At 39.3% G+C, this 15,482-nt stretch overlaps 1 protein-coding gene across 2 annotated transcripts in view; it reads right to left on the reverse strand.

Annotated features, from left to right (window-relative positions):
- The window catches only part of CTNNAL1 (catenin alpha like 1), a 56,693-nt gene that overhangs the window by 7,987 nt on the left and 33,224 nt on the right, over positions 1-15,482 (reverse strand). Inside the window, exons 10-14 of one of the 2 annotated variants that reach the window (XM_061426430.1) lie at positions 9,586-9,678; positions 6,418-6,568; positions 3,183-3,220; positions 843-893; positions 597-751 (exon numbers count right to left, since the gene is read on the reverse strand). In XM_061426430.1, coding sequence (XP_061282414.1) covers positions 597-751; positions 843-893; positions 3,183-3,220; positions 6,418-6,568; positions 9,586-9,678 — 488 coding nt within the window. The remainder of the gene's footprint in view (positions 1-596; positions 752-842; positions 894-3,182; positions 3,221-6,417; positions 6,569-9,585; positions 9,679-15,482) is intronic. The other variant, XM_061426431.1, reaches the window with a different exon arrangement.

Below are 15,482 nucleotides of genomic sequence, written 5' to 3' on the forward strand. Positions count from 1 at the left end.
GAAAAGTTTGAGGTCATTCCTCGAGAAAATTCTAGAACAGGTTATTGAGTGCATAACTGATTAAAGTTTTAACAACACTGAGATACTATGCCATATGTATAATTGTCCATTATCATAAGAAAAGATAGAATGTAGCTCAGATAAATGTAAAGTTAGGGAAACTCTGCTACATAATGAATGCTGACCCATGGAGGTGTGGCACCCTACTGACATGGCAGAGCTCATGGCGCTATTCCTTGACCTGTGTATAAGCAGTCACTGCATAAAGATTTCAAAGGCATGTCGTTTAAACTTACTGATGCAGGCTGGGGGAGACACTGATATGCAGGATGACGAAAAAGCAGGAAGCAAAATTATTTCAGCACTACGCAAGGAATGGGACACAAACCTGGAAGAGGATCTCAGTGAAGTCTAAACCCTCATTAAAGGAATGTCTTCTTGCTGCATTCACTGAACTGTCGTAAGAACTACTACTTATACAGTCTTTTTACATATATTTGAAACCACCTTTAATCTATCAATGACATAACATAGCACTTTTTCTTTATACCAGATATCATTAAATTCATTTTAAAAGGTAGTGTAACTACATTTACCTAGTAAATAAATACAGAGAATAGGCCATGCTGGACATGTTCCGTCCATATAGAACCATCTCATTCTCCTGATCCTCCCACTTCTCAATCTCGCAGTTGGCATCAGAAGTGAGCAAACCCAGCCTGAGTCCAAGCTTTGCTATCTTGGCTTGCTCCTGCAAAACACACATTTTAATCCCAACGATGTAGTCATTAGCCATGTAAAAGTAAGACTGGAAGTAAGACTACTGTGAGAGAAGCTCTTACCTCAGAGTCAGGCTTATCTGCCTTTAATGATCTCAGGTTTGCACTATTCTTCTGTGACAATAAAAAGATTAGAGCATCTTAAAAACCGGTACAGTTAATTGTGAAGACATGCAATAGTAACGGAAAGCGTAACAAAATTTTAACAAAAATTTTTTCAGTTCATACTTAAACTATATTAAACTGTTTAAGTAAAAACAATTGTGGCTGACCCTTGAACAACGTGGGGGTTAAGGGCGCTGACCCTCACCTTAGCCAAAAACCTCCATATAACTTACCAGAGTCCACCCTCCATATCCACAGCTCCCCCGTATCTACGGTTTTATGCCTGTGGATTCAACCAACCTCAGACGGTGTAGCACTGGAGTATGTACTATTGAAAAAAATTCACTAATAAGTGGACCTCCAAGTCCAAACCCATGTCGTTCAAGGGTCCACTGTAATGGCAAATACCCAAATACGTGGCTTCAGCTTTGAACAGGTAGGTAGTCAGAAATCTGGGGCTAGGGAAAGCATCTGTGTTTCAGACTCTTAAAGACTTCCACAGTCTTCCCACAGACCAATTACTACACACCCAAACCTCCCTGGCCCCTCCTCTAAATTATTCTTAAGAAATGATGTAATAAAATTAACCACTACATGGCAGCTTTCAGTATCTTCCAAATGTTAAGACTCTGGAATTCATTTCCTTTAACCAGCTTGCCCTTTTGAGGGATAAATTTCAGTCTCCTGGTTTCACTTACATCCAGATTCCTAATCCTATATCCCAGGTTATATAGGTAATTATACTTAGAATTTAGGATTTACTATTTGAACCAGCATGCTTTTACGGCCCCTAGCTTTGAAACAGCAAGTTAGTTTCTACGTAGGCTATTTAAAACTCAAGAGTGTATTTCCTCTAGGGCAGGAGAAAACATCTTACACCCGTTTGGTTACCAGGCTAGCCCACAGATGATTGCTTACTTGTAACAACCACTACCTATAGCAATGTTTCTTTGAAAAATATATTCAGAAGTTCTCTTGAGATGGCAGCCCAAGTCGGGTATTCCCTGCATTCTGAGATCTGGTGGGAACTCCCCTAGCTGGGGCAGCAGTTCCAGAACAGCTGGGCTAGTAGAGACAAAGGGGCCAGGAGACCAGGGAGCCATTTACTTTTAAAAGGAAACATTTATTTAAAACACACACACACACACACACACACACAGCCCCCCGCCCAACCCCTGCCAGAGTCTATATTCACACACATGGACACAAAGTGCAAATTATGACAAAACACGCGTGTGTCTGCTTAGCTTAAGAAGGTAACTCTGAAGTATACGTGGGCTTCTCTGTTTTTGTTGCCCTTATTATCACCATGACTTACTACTTCTGACCAGCTATTTTGTCACCACTTTAACTGCAGAACAGAACTGCAACTTTTTCCTTTTTTTCTATCCCATAGTTTATATTTGTTGTGTACCATAAAAGAAATGGGAGGAGGTAAAGGACAGAAAAGAAATACAGTGTCCATAAAGTTACACACACACACACTGCTTCTTGGGTCCATTAGAAAATAAGCAGAGATGATCAATGATTTCCTTGGCTCCGTGTATCATTACACCATCTGTATTTTCTTCCTTAGTCTAGTAGACTATAAAGCAATTGATAAAAGTGTTTAAGAAAGTTAAGAATACCCTAGAAGTTTTTAGGTTTTATTTTATTGGGAATTTTACACTCTACCTTTATTCAATTTAGTTGTGTTTCCATTGTTTTTATTTTTAATTTTACAAATTATTATTATTAAAGTGTTTATATGAAGACTGAAAGGGAATTGCCTGAAAAGGTACAGAAACCATCCTAATAATATAACCAAGCTTGCCATCTAGTGGGCATTATTTTATAATGCAGTCAGATGAATCAGTTTTAGTCATATAAAGCCAAAAAAAAAAAAAAACACAACACTTCACGTGTCTAAAAACAAACAAAATGGCTTATTTTCATCAAGGTAGAAAGCATTCAGAAAGTTCTCAGTCTGAATAAAATGGTTCCAACATGATCTTGTGAATTAGACCCCAAGCTATGAAAAACAAACAAAAAAAAACCCCTGACTTCAGATTATGGCTTCTTATTAACCATAAAATCCATTACCTATTCGCTCAACCCCAAACCAAACACAAATAACCAGACTATGGGCTCCATTTAGACTACCACTCAGAATAACAATTCCGAACAGTCCACATTTCATATCCTAGCTTTTTTCGTAATGTCACTTATTGGAGGTTGCGGAGAGTAGCAACAGGCAACAAGAGCATAATTTGAATTCTGAATAAAAATATCTCAAGTGGACAAAGGTCTTCTACTTACCATTGGCTTTGGAAGTGAAAGGTAGCCATACTTCTCTCCTGCAAATAACATAATATAACTTAAAACAAATTTCCCACTACTCACATTTAATTTTTAAAATATTATCAAATAAAATGTTAGTACATTAGTTTTGATAATTTAGTCTAGTAATTACATATGACTGAGGAATAAGATTTTAATTTGGTTTGTGAACATGAAAACAAAATATATTTGGCACAGATTTTGATTTATAAAATTGTTTCTGAAGCCCTGTCTTCACAATTTATGTTTAATACTCCCTACATCAAGATGACATTTGTGCCATCCTTACTTCTGAGTTTACACCTCTAGATAAATTAAGTCCAGAATTAAGTTCCAAAGGCCCTCTCATCTTATGAGGATGCAGAATGATTTTTCATAACAACCTAACTGAGGTCCACTTTCAATATCCAGAGCTTTTCTGCATCTCCAAAACAAAGTTAATCACCCAAGGACAGGAAAGCCTCATTATTTCACTGAAGATACACTCTAATATTCCTTTGTTGTATTGGAACCATCTTGAAGTTAATCTGCCTAGCCTGTAGTTTATAGGGATGTACCAGGTTCCATGGCTCTGCACTTACTTTGTCACTTGGCAGACTGGACATATGAGATGCTGTTCACTGAAGTGGGGTGAACAGGAAGAGGAGCTTGCTTATGGATGAATACGAACTTACTTGGGGGGCGTATGAGTTGGGAATAAGGGAGTGATCCAGCCAGACAAAAGATAATGAGGCCATGATGTTGATAGTAGAAATGAAGAAAGTGAAAGTGAAGTCACTCAGTCGTGTCCAACTCTTTGGGACCCCATGGACTACAGTCTATCAGGCTCCTCCGTCCATGGGATTTTCCAGGCAAGAGTGCTGGAGTGGATTGCCATTTCCTTCTCCAGGGGATCTTCCTGACCCAGGAATCGAACCTGGGTCTCCCGCATTGCAGGCAGATGCTTTACCATCTGAGCCACCAGGGAAGCAGAAATGAAGACAAGAGGACTGATTTAAGAAGAATTTTACAAGTAAGATTGGTAGGATTCGATGAGTGTAGAGGTAAGAGACAGTTTGAGGATAACTGGGCTTGATCTAATCCAAATTCTGTAATACCCCAGTCCTACCACTGAGAACATGAATTTTTTTTCTGATTGATCATGCCATGTAAAGTCCCTTTCAGGACCAAAACTGATTATAAGAACTTCTAATACGGAATATTAGAGCATATCTTCAGTGAAATAATAAGGCTTTCCTGTCCTTGGGTGATTAACTTTGTTTTGGAGATGCAGAAAAGCTCTGGATATTGAAAGTGGACCTCAATTAGGTCAGAATCTGCAAGCAATGAGAGAAAGCAAGAATTTGACTTTTGTCTAAAATAATCTCAAATTCTAAATGTGGATACACACTCATCACTAAGGAAAGGTGGAATCTTTTTGATCTGGTACCTTCTCATACAAAGGGGGATCATGGCCTCCCTAAAGGCAGAATTGGATGAAGGCAGAGAGGCAGGAAGGCAAAGATTGATTTTTGAATTTCTGACACAATCCCAGGAGGCCCTATTATGAAATCTAAGGGTCTCTTGGTAAGGGGACAACCACCTAGCTCTCAGACTGACTTCAGATATGCAAACACTAAAGGCTCTTTTTCACTGCTTAGCATGTTGTTGCTACTTAATTGGTTGGCTAACTGAGACTTGCAAATATATCTGTTTAGTTTCCCAGTCAGGGAGTCAAAATTTGCAGAGCAGAACTTACATGGCTAAAATAGAGTAGAGGCTTTCCAATCATAGTTATGAGTTAAAACAGTAGCAAAGAGAAACCAGAATCTGAAGGACCCACTCTGTCCTTCGCAGGGGGCAGGTGCGAGGTAACAGGCAGGTTTGTGGAAATAACCATACAGAATAGGAAGAGCAGCTCAGTTACACTGGCTCGACTCATCAACGACAGCTAACTCAGAGTGGGACTTCTTTGGAGGAAGAGCTGTATTTATGAGCTTCATGATAACAGTCGGGGGGGGGGGCGGGGGGGAAAGGCAGTGCAAGAAATTAAGCAACTCTGACTCAATTCATCGCATATAGGTAAGGATGCCTCTGAACAGTTAAAGAATGGGTGTCCCATTAATCAAAGGCAGCAGTTCCCTACCTAAAGAGGAATTTCTGTTCAGCATTTAGGAAGTTAAGAAAATCCTGGGGACAGGTTACCCAAACTTTAAGAAAGACTGGGAAGCTTCTCTTCATTTCTTACACAAGTCTTATGGCTAAATGATCAATTCCTTTAAATATGGATCAATTATAATCAATTTACCTTTTAGTATACAAAACTCGCCTCACATAAAAACCCATTCAATACTTAATCAAAGTATCAAAATAATGTGCCATTCAGACTAGCTATCGATTTTTAAATGCAGAAGTGTGGTAAGCATTTATTACATTTTATAAATTATATCTACAAATTCTACTATTCTCTGACTTTTAAATAAATCAATAATTATCCTAGATGGGTATTTTTAAAAACATGATATGTTTAGACGTTCATATTCAGTAAAACATGTAATTTGATGTTATTTTGACTTTAAATGACATTTTAAACAAGCATGCTGACACTAACGGAAGCCATTAAGAAGGGAAAAAAACATAAAAACACATAAACAACTGGACACACAGTACAATGGGAAATAAAAATCCAAGTTGATATTAAAATAAAGAGTAAAAATTATGCCTCTGTACATTGTATGGTGCTATTCTACACGTTGTAGAAATACCAGTGAACTTACCCATCAAACGAAATATTCCAAGATTATGTAGTCATCAAGGAAAGAGATTCCATCCAAGTGGAAGGAAAGCAATTTGAAAATCAAATAACTACATTCATTTCATTATGAAGTTAGTAGAATTATATCAGAGAATTACTGTACTACAGAAGAGCTTTTGTACTAAAACTAAAAAACAATTTATAAGAAGTATAAAAATGACTTAATTTCAATAAGAAAGCTACAATGTTAATATTAATTCAAAAGAATCCCCTATACTGTTGTACAACAAATTTTACTGCTTTGATACTACATTGAAGGACAAGTAATATTTTTACTATTTTTTGTGTAAGATACTTTATTATAAAAATAATCCAGTTGGGTTATAAAAGGTATTCATTTGGCATCTGACATTTTTGACATTAAAAATTAACAGTTACATTAAAATATGAATATATTTCAATATATGAACAGTTTCTCACCTCGTCTTCCTTCAAACACATCATTGATTTCTCTCAGCAGTGTTGACATGTCACTAATTTGGGATTCCCAGGCTTCGCAGAATACATCTAGATTTTCTTTAGCAATTTTACTAGATGGATGCAATGTCAAAGTTTCAGCAGCAGAAATTATCTAAAGAAACAATACACAGGTTTAAACTTCAAAATCTTACCTCTCAGAATCATACTGGAAACCAAACTTAAAATCAACTCAGTGACACAACTATTAATACAAAGCAATTTCCACACGTAAGTCCCATGTTGGGCAATATAGACATGCATAGAAGAATAAAACTTACTGTTCCTTACAAGCTCATCTACAGATAAACAGTAGGCATTATTATAACAAGCAGTGGTGTTCGCACTGGCAGCAATGATGGCAGCAGCAGTAATATATGCATATGCCTGCAAGTGCGTGGTAGATACACCCTTGAGGTACGGTGCTTGATATGCATTAGTATTAATCCTCCAACACAGAAACAAAATACTATCCTTTTCAAATAAGTATTATTCTGATTTTACAGCTGGAGAAACTCAGACTCAAGGATACCAAGTAACTTATGTATGTGGCTCTTTGTGGGCACTGCACCCATGTTCCAGGTGTTGTGAAAACAGCTGTGAATGAAACAGATCAGTGTTCCTCTCTCATGGGGCTCATATTATAATATGGGGAGACAGAGGATTAAAAATTTGCAAGCAAATCATGAAATATCTTCAAAGATGATAAATGGTAAGTATAAAAACAAAGGGCAAGCAGGATGGACGGTATTAGGTAGTCCCAGTATTTTAAGCTAGGTGGTCACTGGCAAAGGTGGCATGCACATGAAGAACTGAAAAACGTGAAGGAATCACAAGGAAGCCGGGGCAAAGGCACCTGAGGTGAGATACTGCTACATATTCTAACAACAGCCAAGCAGGCCAGTGTAGACTGGACTAACATGGAGAAAAGGAAGGTCACCAACGATTTTGTGATGCAGAAATGCACACAGTAGGATAGGCTTTACTCTGAGGGAGACAGGGAGTCACGGAAGAGCCTTCAGAAACGGATATGTAATGGAAAAGAATATAAAAAAGAAAAAGACATAAAAGTGAACCACTTTGCTGTACACTAATAACTAACACAACATTGTCAGTCAACTATACTTCAATTAAAAAAAGGAAATCGATATGGTCAGAGCTGCCTTCAAGAGAATTAGACCTAGGTGCTCCTCCTGGGTGGGCACAGTCCCACAGGCACAGGCTTGACAAGCAGGTGGCAGCTTTATGAGGAGAACAAGGCTCCCCATCTTCGGGGAAGGGGGGTGCGTGGCCCGCCAGCGGACAGGAAGCTGGACACAGTAGTGAGGGCTTCTCAACTGGGAGCCACTGTACAGAATGCCGAGTGTTCAGCTGTGCCTTGGGTATGACGGGACACTGCAAACAAAATACAAAAACGACACTGCCAAAGCAGAGATGTCCAGAAATACTATAAATTATCCTAGAGGTGTGCTCTATTTTCTTAAATTACTCCTTTGAGAGATAGGTAACACCACGAATAAAAGCTGAGGCTAAGGGAATAGAAAAAGCCTTTCAAGTTGTAGAAACTGGCAACAGCCTCTATCTATCACCATCCTGGGGAAGAAAATAAGCTTTTCCTAATACCCCTGCTGCCACAGAAACAGTAAGCAGAGAATTACAAGCACAGAGCTGGTAGAGATGGGGGACTACGAGTGCTGATTGTGTATCACAGGAGGTCCGAACTTCAGTTCTACTGAAGCACATTTACGGCCAAAGCAAGGAGTACGGCTCCCAAATGGACAAGTAAATCTTGAAACCTTGGTTTCCCCCAATAAACAGAGATCTTCTGGTTTTAACAAAATGCTCAGCAGATGGTCACTGCGGATGGTCACTCACACAGTTTCTGCTTCCAAGCCTTTGACACTGCCCTCTACCGGGGAGCATAAACATCCATCCAGCATGGCTCTGAGAGCCTGCACATACTAAGATGCCTTTGCTGTTCTCAACTACATATTCAGGGGCTCAACATCTGTCATCCGATAATGCAAAAAAAGGAATAAGTCCTTTTGACCACCATGATAAATAAGAACACTTGGTAAATTGTATGTTCGAGCTTAGACCTAAGTAAGGAGAAGGTCTGTCCCTCAGGTTTTCCCTTAACTTGACAGAGACATTTTTAAATGGGATATCCGTTTTTTAAATGCTTTTAAAAATTATAAAAACAAAGTAACATTATAGAGAATACAGAAAAAAATTACTCAAAATTCTCCCTAACAAGTAGAACATTCATTTCTGTACAATCCTACAGTCATTTTCATATATATATATATAGATTTTATATGTAGCAATTATAGCATATAAACAAATTTGTATCCTGCTTTTGTTACCTAACATTTTAATAAAACACCTTTTGATGCTGCTAATTCTAGTTATCATAATTATTATTCTAATGTCATAATATACTATACTATTTGCCTAATTTAAGATTGTTATTTGAATCTTATTATAAGCAATGTTGTAACAAATGCTTTTGCTGCTGCTGCTGCCACTAAGTCATTTCAGTCATGTCCGACTCTGCACGACCCCATAGACGGCAGCCCACCAGGCTCCCCCGTCCCTGGGATTCTCCAGGCAAGAACACTGGAGTGGGCTGCCATTTCCTTCTCCAATGGGTGAAAGTGAAAAGTGAAAGTGAAGTCACTCAGTCGTGTCCGACTCCGTCCATGGGATTTTCCAGGCAAGAGTACTGGAGTGGGGTGCCATTGCCTTCTCCGAACAAACGCTTTTACTTTTCTTTAATCTCCTTATGTCTTTAGGAATTTGGGGGTCAAAATGTGAGTATTTTTATGGCTTGTTACATAATGATAACTTAGTTTGCAAATGTGTCATAACAACCTACACTGTAAACAGCTTTTCATTTAAATAGGTATAAACTATGGCATCGGTTAAATGAGCCGATCTCCAGTTTGGCAGATGACCAGGTAATCCCGTGGAATGTTCCGACACACTATCAACACAAGTTCCATCACCCTCACTTCTCTCAGTGGACGTGGCCTGTACTGGGCAGAACTGTTTGTGTCCTCCTTGTGCACACTTTGCTATGACACTCAGATAAAACATAATACAGAATGAACGATCTGCTGTTCATCATACCTGCTGGCCAGTCACCTGAAATGTCTCCTCTGCGTGTAGACAGGTTATTTCAAGAGGTTCTGTCCCAGATACATGTCTCAACAATCGACAGGTCTACAAGAAAAATTTTTATAGTTCAGCTTTCTCCTTCTTCGCAATATATAGCATCATTTTATAATTAATAAAGAAAATAAAACAGGGCTTCCCTGGTGGCTCAGCGGTAACAAATCCATGTCAATGCAGGAGACACAGGTTAGATCCCTGATCCAGGAAGATCCAACATGCTGTGGAGCAACTAAACACTGAGCCTGTGCTCTAGAGCCCGGGAACCACAACTACTGAGCCCACCTACTGTAATTACTGAAGTCCGTGCGCCCTAGAGCCTGTGCTCTGCAACAAGAGAAGCCACAGAAAATGAAAAGCTTGCACACCATAAATAGAGAAAAGCTCACGTGCAGCAATGAAAACCCAGCACAGCCAAACTAAATATAAATAAAATTACAAGAAAATAAAACATTAAAACCTAAAAAATAAATTTGTAATTAATGAGATTATATTATACTGATTCCAAATAGATTCTAGGAGCAAAACTGGAACAAATAAGGGTTGAGCATACAAACTATTGTTTCTACTTCCCATCTGAACACTGTAAGGTGGTCACAAAATATAAGAGCCAGGAGAAATCCTGAGACTTCCCTGGTGGTCCAGTGGTTAACACTCCATACTACCAATGCATAGGGCATAGGTTCAATCTCTGGTGAGGACACATGCCACACGGCACGGCCAAGAAAAAAAAGAACCAGGAGGAACCCTGAAAGATTTTGTAGTGCCCGCATATTTTATGTATGAAGAAACGTGGTTCAGAGGAGGACCTACCCACGATCTCTCAGCTGAACTACGTCAGCTGCCACAAGCTACACATTCTTTCTGATAACAAACAACACTTCTGTCAATTAGCACACCTTTTACTGGAAAGAAACCTGGAGTAGGCAGACTGATACAATGAATAAAGAGTCTGTATCAGCAAAAAATATTGAAAATCTTGAGGCTTAACAGTCTGAACTGAGCTGATCCAGTCTATTTCTGTCTGAACTGGTGTATTCCAGTTTAGACCAGTCTATTCCAGTCTTGGAGAAGGCAACGGCAACCCACTCCAGTACTCTTGCCTGGAAAATCCCATGGACGGAGGAACCTGATAAGCTGCAGTCCATGAGGTCGCTAAGAGTCGGACACAACTGAACGACTTCACCTTCACTTTTCACTTTCATGCATTGGAGAAGGAAATGGCAACCCACTCCAGTGTTCTTGCCTGGAGAATTCGAGGGATGGGGGAGCCTGGTAGGCTGCCATCGATGGGGTCACACAGGGTCAGACATGACTGAAGCGACGTAGGAGCAGCAGCAGCAGCAGCATTCCAGTCTAGATCAATCTGATGCAGTCTGAATCAATGTATTCTGGTCTACACGTCTGGACTGGTCTATACTGGTCTACACCAGTCTTCATTTAAAATCTGTAGTATTCTGATCTGACCAAAAATTACAGAGAGTTCAGATCAGTTGCTCAGTCGTGTCCAACTCTTTGCAACCCCATGAACCGCAGCACGCCAGGCCTCCCTGTCCATCACCAACTCCCCAGCTCCCAGAACCCACCCAAACCCATGTCCATTGAGTCGGTGATGCCGTCCAACCATCTCATCCTCTGTCGTCCCCTTCTCCTCCTGTCTTCCATCTTTCCCAGCACCAGGGTCTTTTCAAATGAGTCAGCTCTTTGCATCCGGTGGCCAAAGTATTGGAGTTTCAGCTTTAACATCAGTCCTTCCAATGAATATTCAGGACTGATTTCCTTTAGGATGGACTGGTTGGATCTCCTTGCAGTCCAAGGGACTCTCAAGAGTCTTCTCCAACACCACAGTTTAAAAGCATCAATTCTTCAGTGCTTAGCTTTCTTATAGTCCAATCTCACATCCGTACATAACTATTAGAAAAACTATAGCCTTGACTAGACGGACCTTTGTTCACAAAGTAATGTCTCTGCTTTTCAATATGCTGTCTAGATTGGTTATAACTTTCCTTCCAAGAGTAAGCGTCTTTTAATTTCATGGCTGCAATCACCGTCTGCAGTGATTTTGGAGCCCAGAAAAATAAAGTCAGCCACTGTTTCCACTGTTTCCCCATCTATTTCCCATGAAGTGATGGGACCAGATGCCATGATCTTAGTTTTCTGAATGTTGAGCTTTAAGCCAACTATTTCACTCTCCTTTTCACTTTCATCAAGAGGCTCTTTAGTTCTTCTTCACTTTCTGCCACAAGAATGGTGTCATCTGCATATCTGAGGTTATTGGTATTTCTCCCAGCAATCTTGATTCCAGCTTGTGCTTCTTCCAGCCCAGCGTTTCTCATGATGTACTCTGCATATAAGTTAAATAAGCAGGGTGACAATATACAGCCTTGACAGACTCCTTTTCCTATTTGGAACCAGTCTGTTGTTCCACGTCCAGTTCTAACTGTTGCTTCTTGACCTGCGTACAGATTTCTCAAGAGGCAGATCAGGTGGTCTGGTATTTCCATCTCTTTCAGAATTTTCCAGTTTATTGTGATCCACACAGTCAAAGGTTTTGGCATAGTCAATAAAGCAGAAATAGATGTTTTTCTGGAACTCTCTTGCTTTTTCCATGATCCAGTGGATGTTGGCAATTTGATCTCTGGTTCCTCTGCCTTTTCTAAAACAAGTTTGAACATCTGGAAGTTCACAGTTCTCTTTTAATAATTAAAATTTCAATCATCCTCCAATTAGTTCCTCATGCATTTAAAATGCCTTCACTAATAAAAAGAAGATTGAATTTGTAAATTACAAGCTTCCTTGATTTAATCTCAATTATTTAAAAAGTAGAAAGAAAGAAATAGCACGACCACTATGACTCATTAATATATTAGCATTGCAAAAACTAGTTATAGTAGTTGCACAACTTTGTAATTTTTTAAAACGCCCTTGGTGTTATTCAGTTTTTCTTAGTGAAATCCGTTTGTATTGTTTATTCTTTAATTTGCTCTTCATTGCCTGCCTTGCAACAGAACATGTGTTTGCAATTGTACTTAGCAAAATTCATGATCTTAACATTGTACACTGAAGTCAATGTGCCTTCCTGGCACAAAACAGCCAGTATGCAGTCTTCTAATGTTTGGGGTTTCTGCCTCAATTGACAATATTGAAAAATATGTATTAGCCAAGCAAAACCACTATCTCAAAAACATGTTGAAAATTACTCCAACTTGTCAAAGCCAATTCAAATTCTCTTCCCAGTCCAATTCCCAGGATCATTTTGTATGTGAAACAGGAAAAGTTGAATTTGATTACAACCATATGCAGAAGGAATCAAGAAATCATATATTTGTTGTTGTTGTTCAGTTAGTCAGTCATATCTGACTCCTTGCAGCCCCATGGATTGCAGCATGTCAGGCTTCTCTGTCCTTCACCATCTCCCAGTCTGCTCCAACTCATGTCCAGTGAGTCAGTGATGCTATCCAAAACACATCTCATCCTCTGTCGTCCCCTTCTCCTCCTGCCTTCAACCTTTCCCAGCATCAGAGTCTTTTCCAATAAGCTGGCTCTTCCCATGAGGTGGCCAAAGTATTGGAGCTTCAGTATCAGTCCTTCCAATGAATATTCAGGGTTGATTTCCTTTAGGATTGACTGGTTTGAGCTCCTTGCTGTCCAAGGGACTCTCAAGAGTATAGTCAATATTATAGATGATTTTCCTTTCAAAGAATTTGTCTTTCTTTTTCCATCATTTATCCCACCTCACCTGTTCTGAATAAGTCATTCATCAATACATGAGCAGTTTAATTAGAGTTATATAACACATTTTAAAAATCCTTCTCATTCTCACCGTATCATTCTCACCTTGGAGACAGAACAACACTAATGGAAGAAATCTAATTCTGTCCCTCGTGCAGGCCCAGCAACTTGGCATTTTGCTCAATGTCAGTCTATTTTCTATGATTTATTATGTTTATGTGCCAATTACAGCAGTCTTCTAACTATGGTGCCCAGTGGTTGTTAATCCAGTTCTAACAAAAGGGCATGATTCCATCCTTGAAGTTCACTATAGAAGTAAATTCCCTTAAGAAAAAAGCCAATTTTATTCCACACCGAAATTCAGAAGGACTCTAACAAGGTTATATACAAGATGAGAAACATGACTGTAATGTTACCCTGACCCAGTACTGATGCCAGGCACTACAAACTGCTTCAAAGTGAGAGCCGTAAAATTCCTGGCAAAACTTAAGAGAACAAAAACAAAGGAATGGTATTGGGGGAAATAAAGGCAGGTTGTTCAGAATAAACAATATGATTTCCACCCATAAAATCACCCCAGAGTCCAGTGCATTTAACATTTATGCTGCTGCTGCTAAGTCGCTTCAGTCGTGTCCAACTCTGTGCGACCCCACAGACGGTAGCCCACCAGGCTCCCCCGTCCCTGGGATTCTCCAGGCAAGAACACTGGAGTGGGATGCCATTTCCTTCTCCAATGCATGAAAGTGAAGAGTGAAAGTTAAGTCACTCAGTCGTGTCCGACTCTTAGCGACCCCATGGACTGCAGCCTACCAGACTCCTGCGTCCATGGGATTTTCCAGGCAAGAGTACTGGAGTGGGGTGCCATTGCCTTCTCCGTAACATTTATGAGCATTATCTAAAAGAGGTAGAGAATGAGATGGTTGGATGGCGTCACCAACTCAATGGACATGAGTTTGAGCAAACTCCAGGAGATAGTGAAGGACAGGAAAGCCTGGTATGCTGCAGTCCATGAGGTCGCAAAGAGTTGGACACAACTTAGCAAGTTTTACAGCATGTTCGAGTTCTTCCAGAAGAAAGATGGAGCTGCCCTATAAAAGCCTATTTGTGAGGTTTGAGGAGCCTCTTTGGAAAACATTCAACTTAAGTGGAAAAGCATGAAAAGTTGTAGTAGTAGTAATAACCAACACTGAGAGAATGCATCAGCGTTTCTGGCTACTAAATGAAGAACTAGGACTAGGACTTTGCAATAAAGCAATTTCGAACTTTTTTCTATCTGAACCCCTTACTGATAGTAGTAGCCTGTGTTTCTAGTTCTTAGAATATTTGTGTCACTATCCAGAAATTTAAAAATCTACTTTTTTGAGATATAATTCATAGAAAACAAAATGCATCCATTTTGAACTCTTGAAAAAAATAATCTTGAGGCTTAAAACAGAAAATTAGGGAAAAAAAATTTTTTTCACGTTTTAAAAAGACTTGCTGCAGGATTCCTACAATTAGCAAGTTTGCCTATGGTCATAATTCTTGGTTTACAAACAAAACAGCATCAAATCTATTTTGAAAAGGAGATGTATTTACAGTGATTTTAAGAATGCTCTCTAGTAACTCAAACTGGTACTCTGTGGCAGCCTAGAGGGATGGGATGGGGTGGGAGGTGGGCCGGAGGTTCAAGTGGAAGGGGAATACCTATGGCTGATTCATGTTGATGTATGGCAGAGACCAACACATTGTAATAAAACAATTATCCTTCAATCAAAAATAAACAAACAGAATGCTCCCTAGTAGTTTTCAGATATTAAAAAATAAAGGAGAAGAAGCTAGTTTAATTCATCTGAAAGTTCCTTTTAACCATTAGTACGTGAGATTCAGTGAGCAGGGTAATATTAACAGATAACATGTAGACAGCTAGGTGGTTCATATCTGTGCATTAATGTACACGTTGGCTAACACATACTTCATACATATATGTATGTGTGTGTGTGTGTTTGTATATATTCTTCATATGTACATGGGCTAATATACATTTCTTTACTAGCAGATATCTGACATTCTCAGTAGTAGAAGTCTTACAATATCAATCAATAATTGGAATTATAACAAAAGGGGTAAACAAAGCACCAATG

The sequence above is a fragment of the Bos javanicus genome, chromosome 8, assembly GCF_032452875.1.
Source record: "Bos javanicus breed banteng chromosome 8, ARS-OSU_banteng_1.0, whole genome shotgun sequence".
Lineage (NCBI taxonomy): Eukaryota > Metazoa > Chordata > Mammalia > Artiodactyla > Bovidae > Bos > Bos javanicus.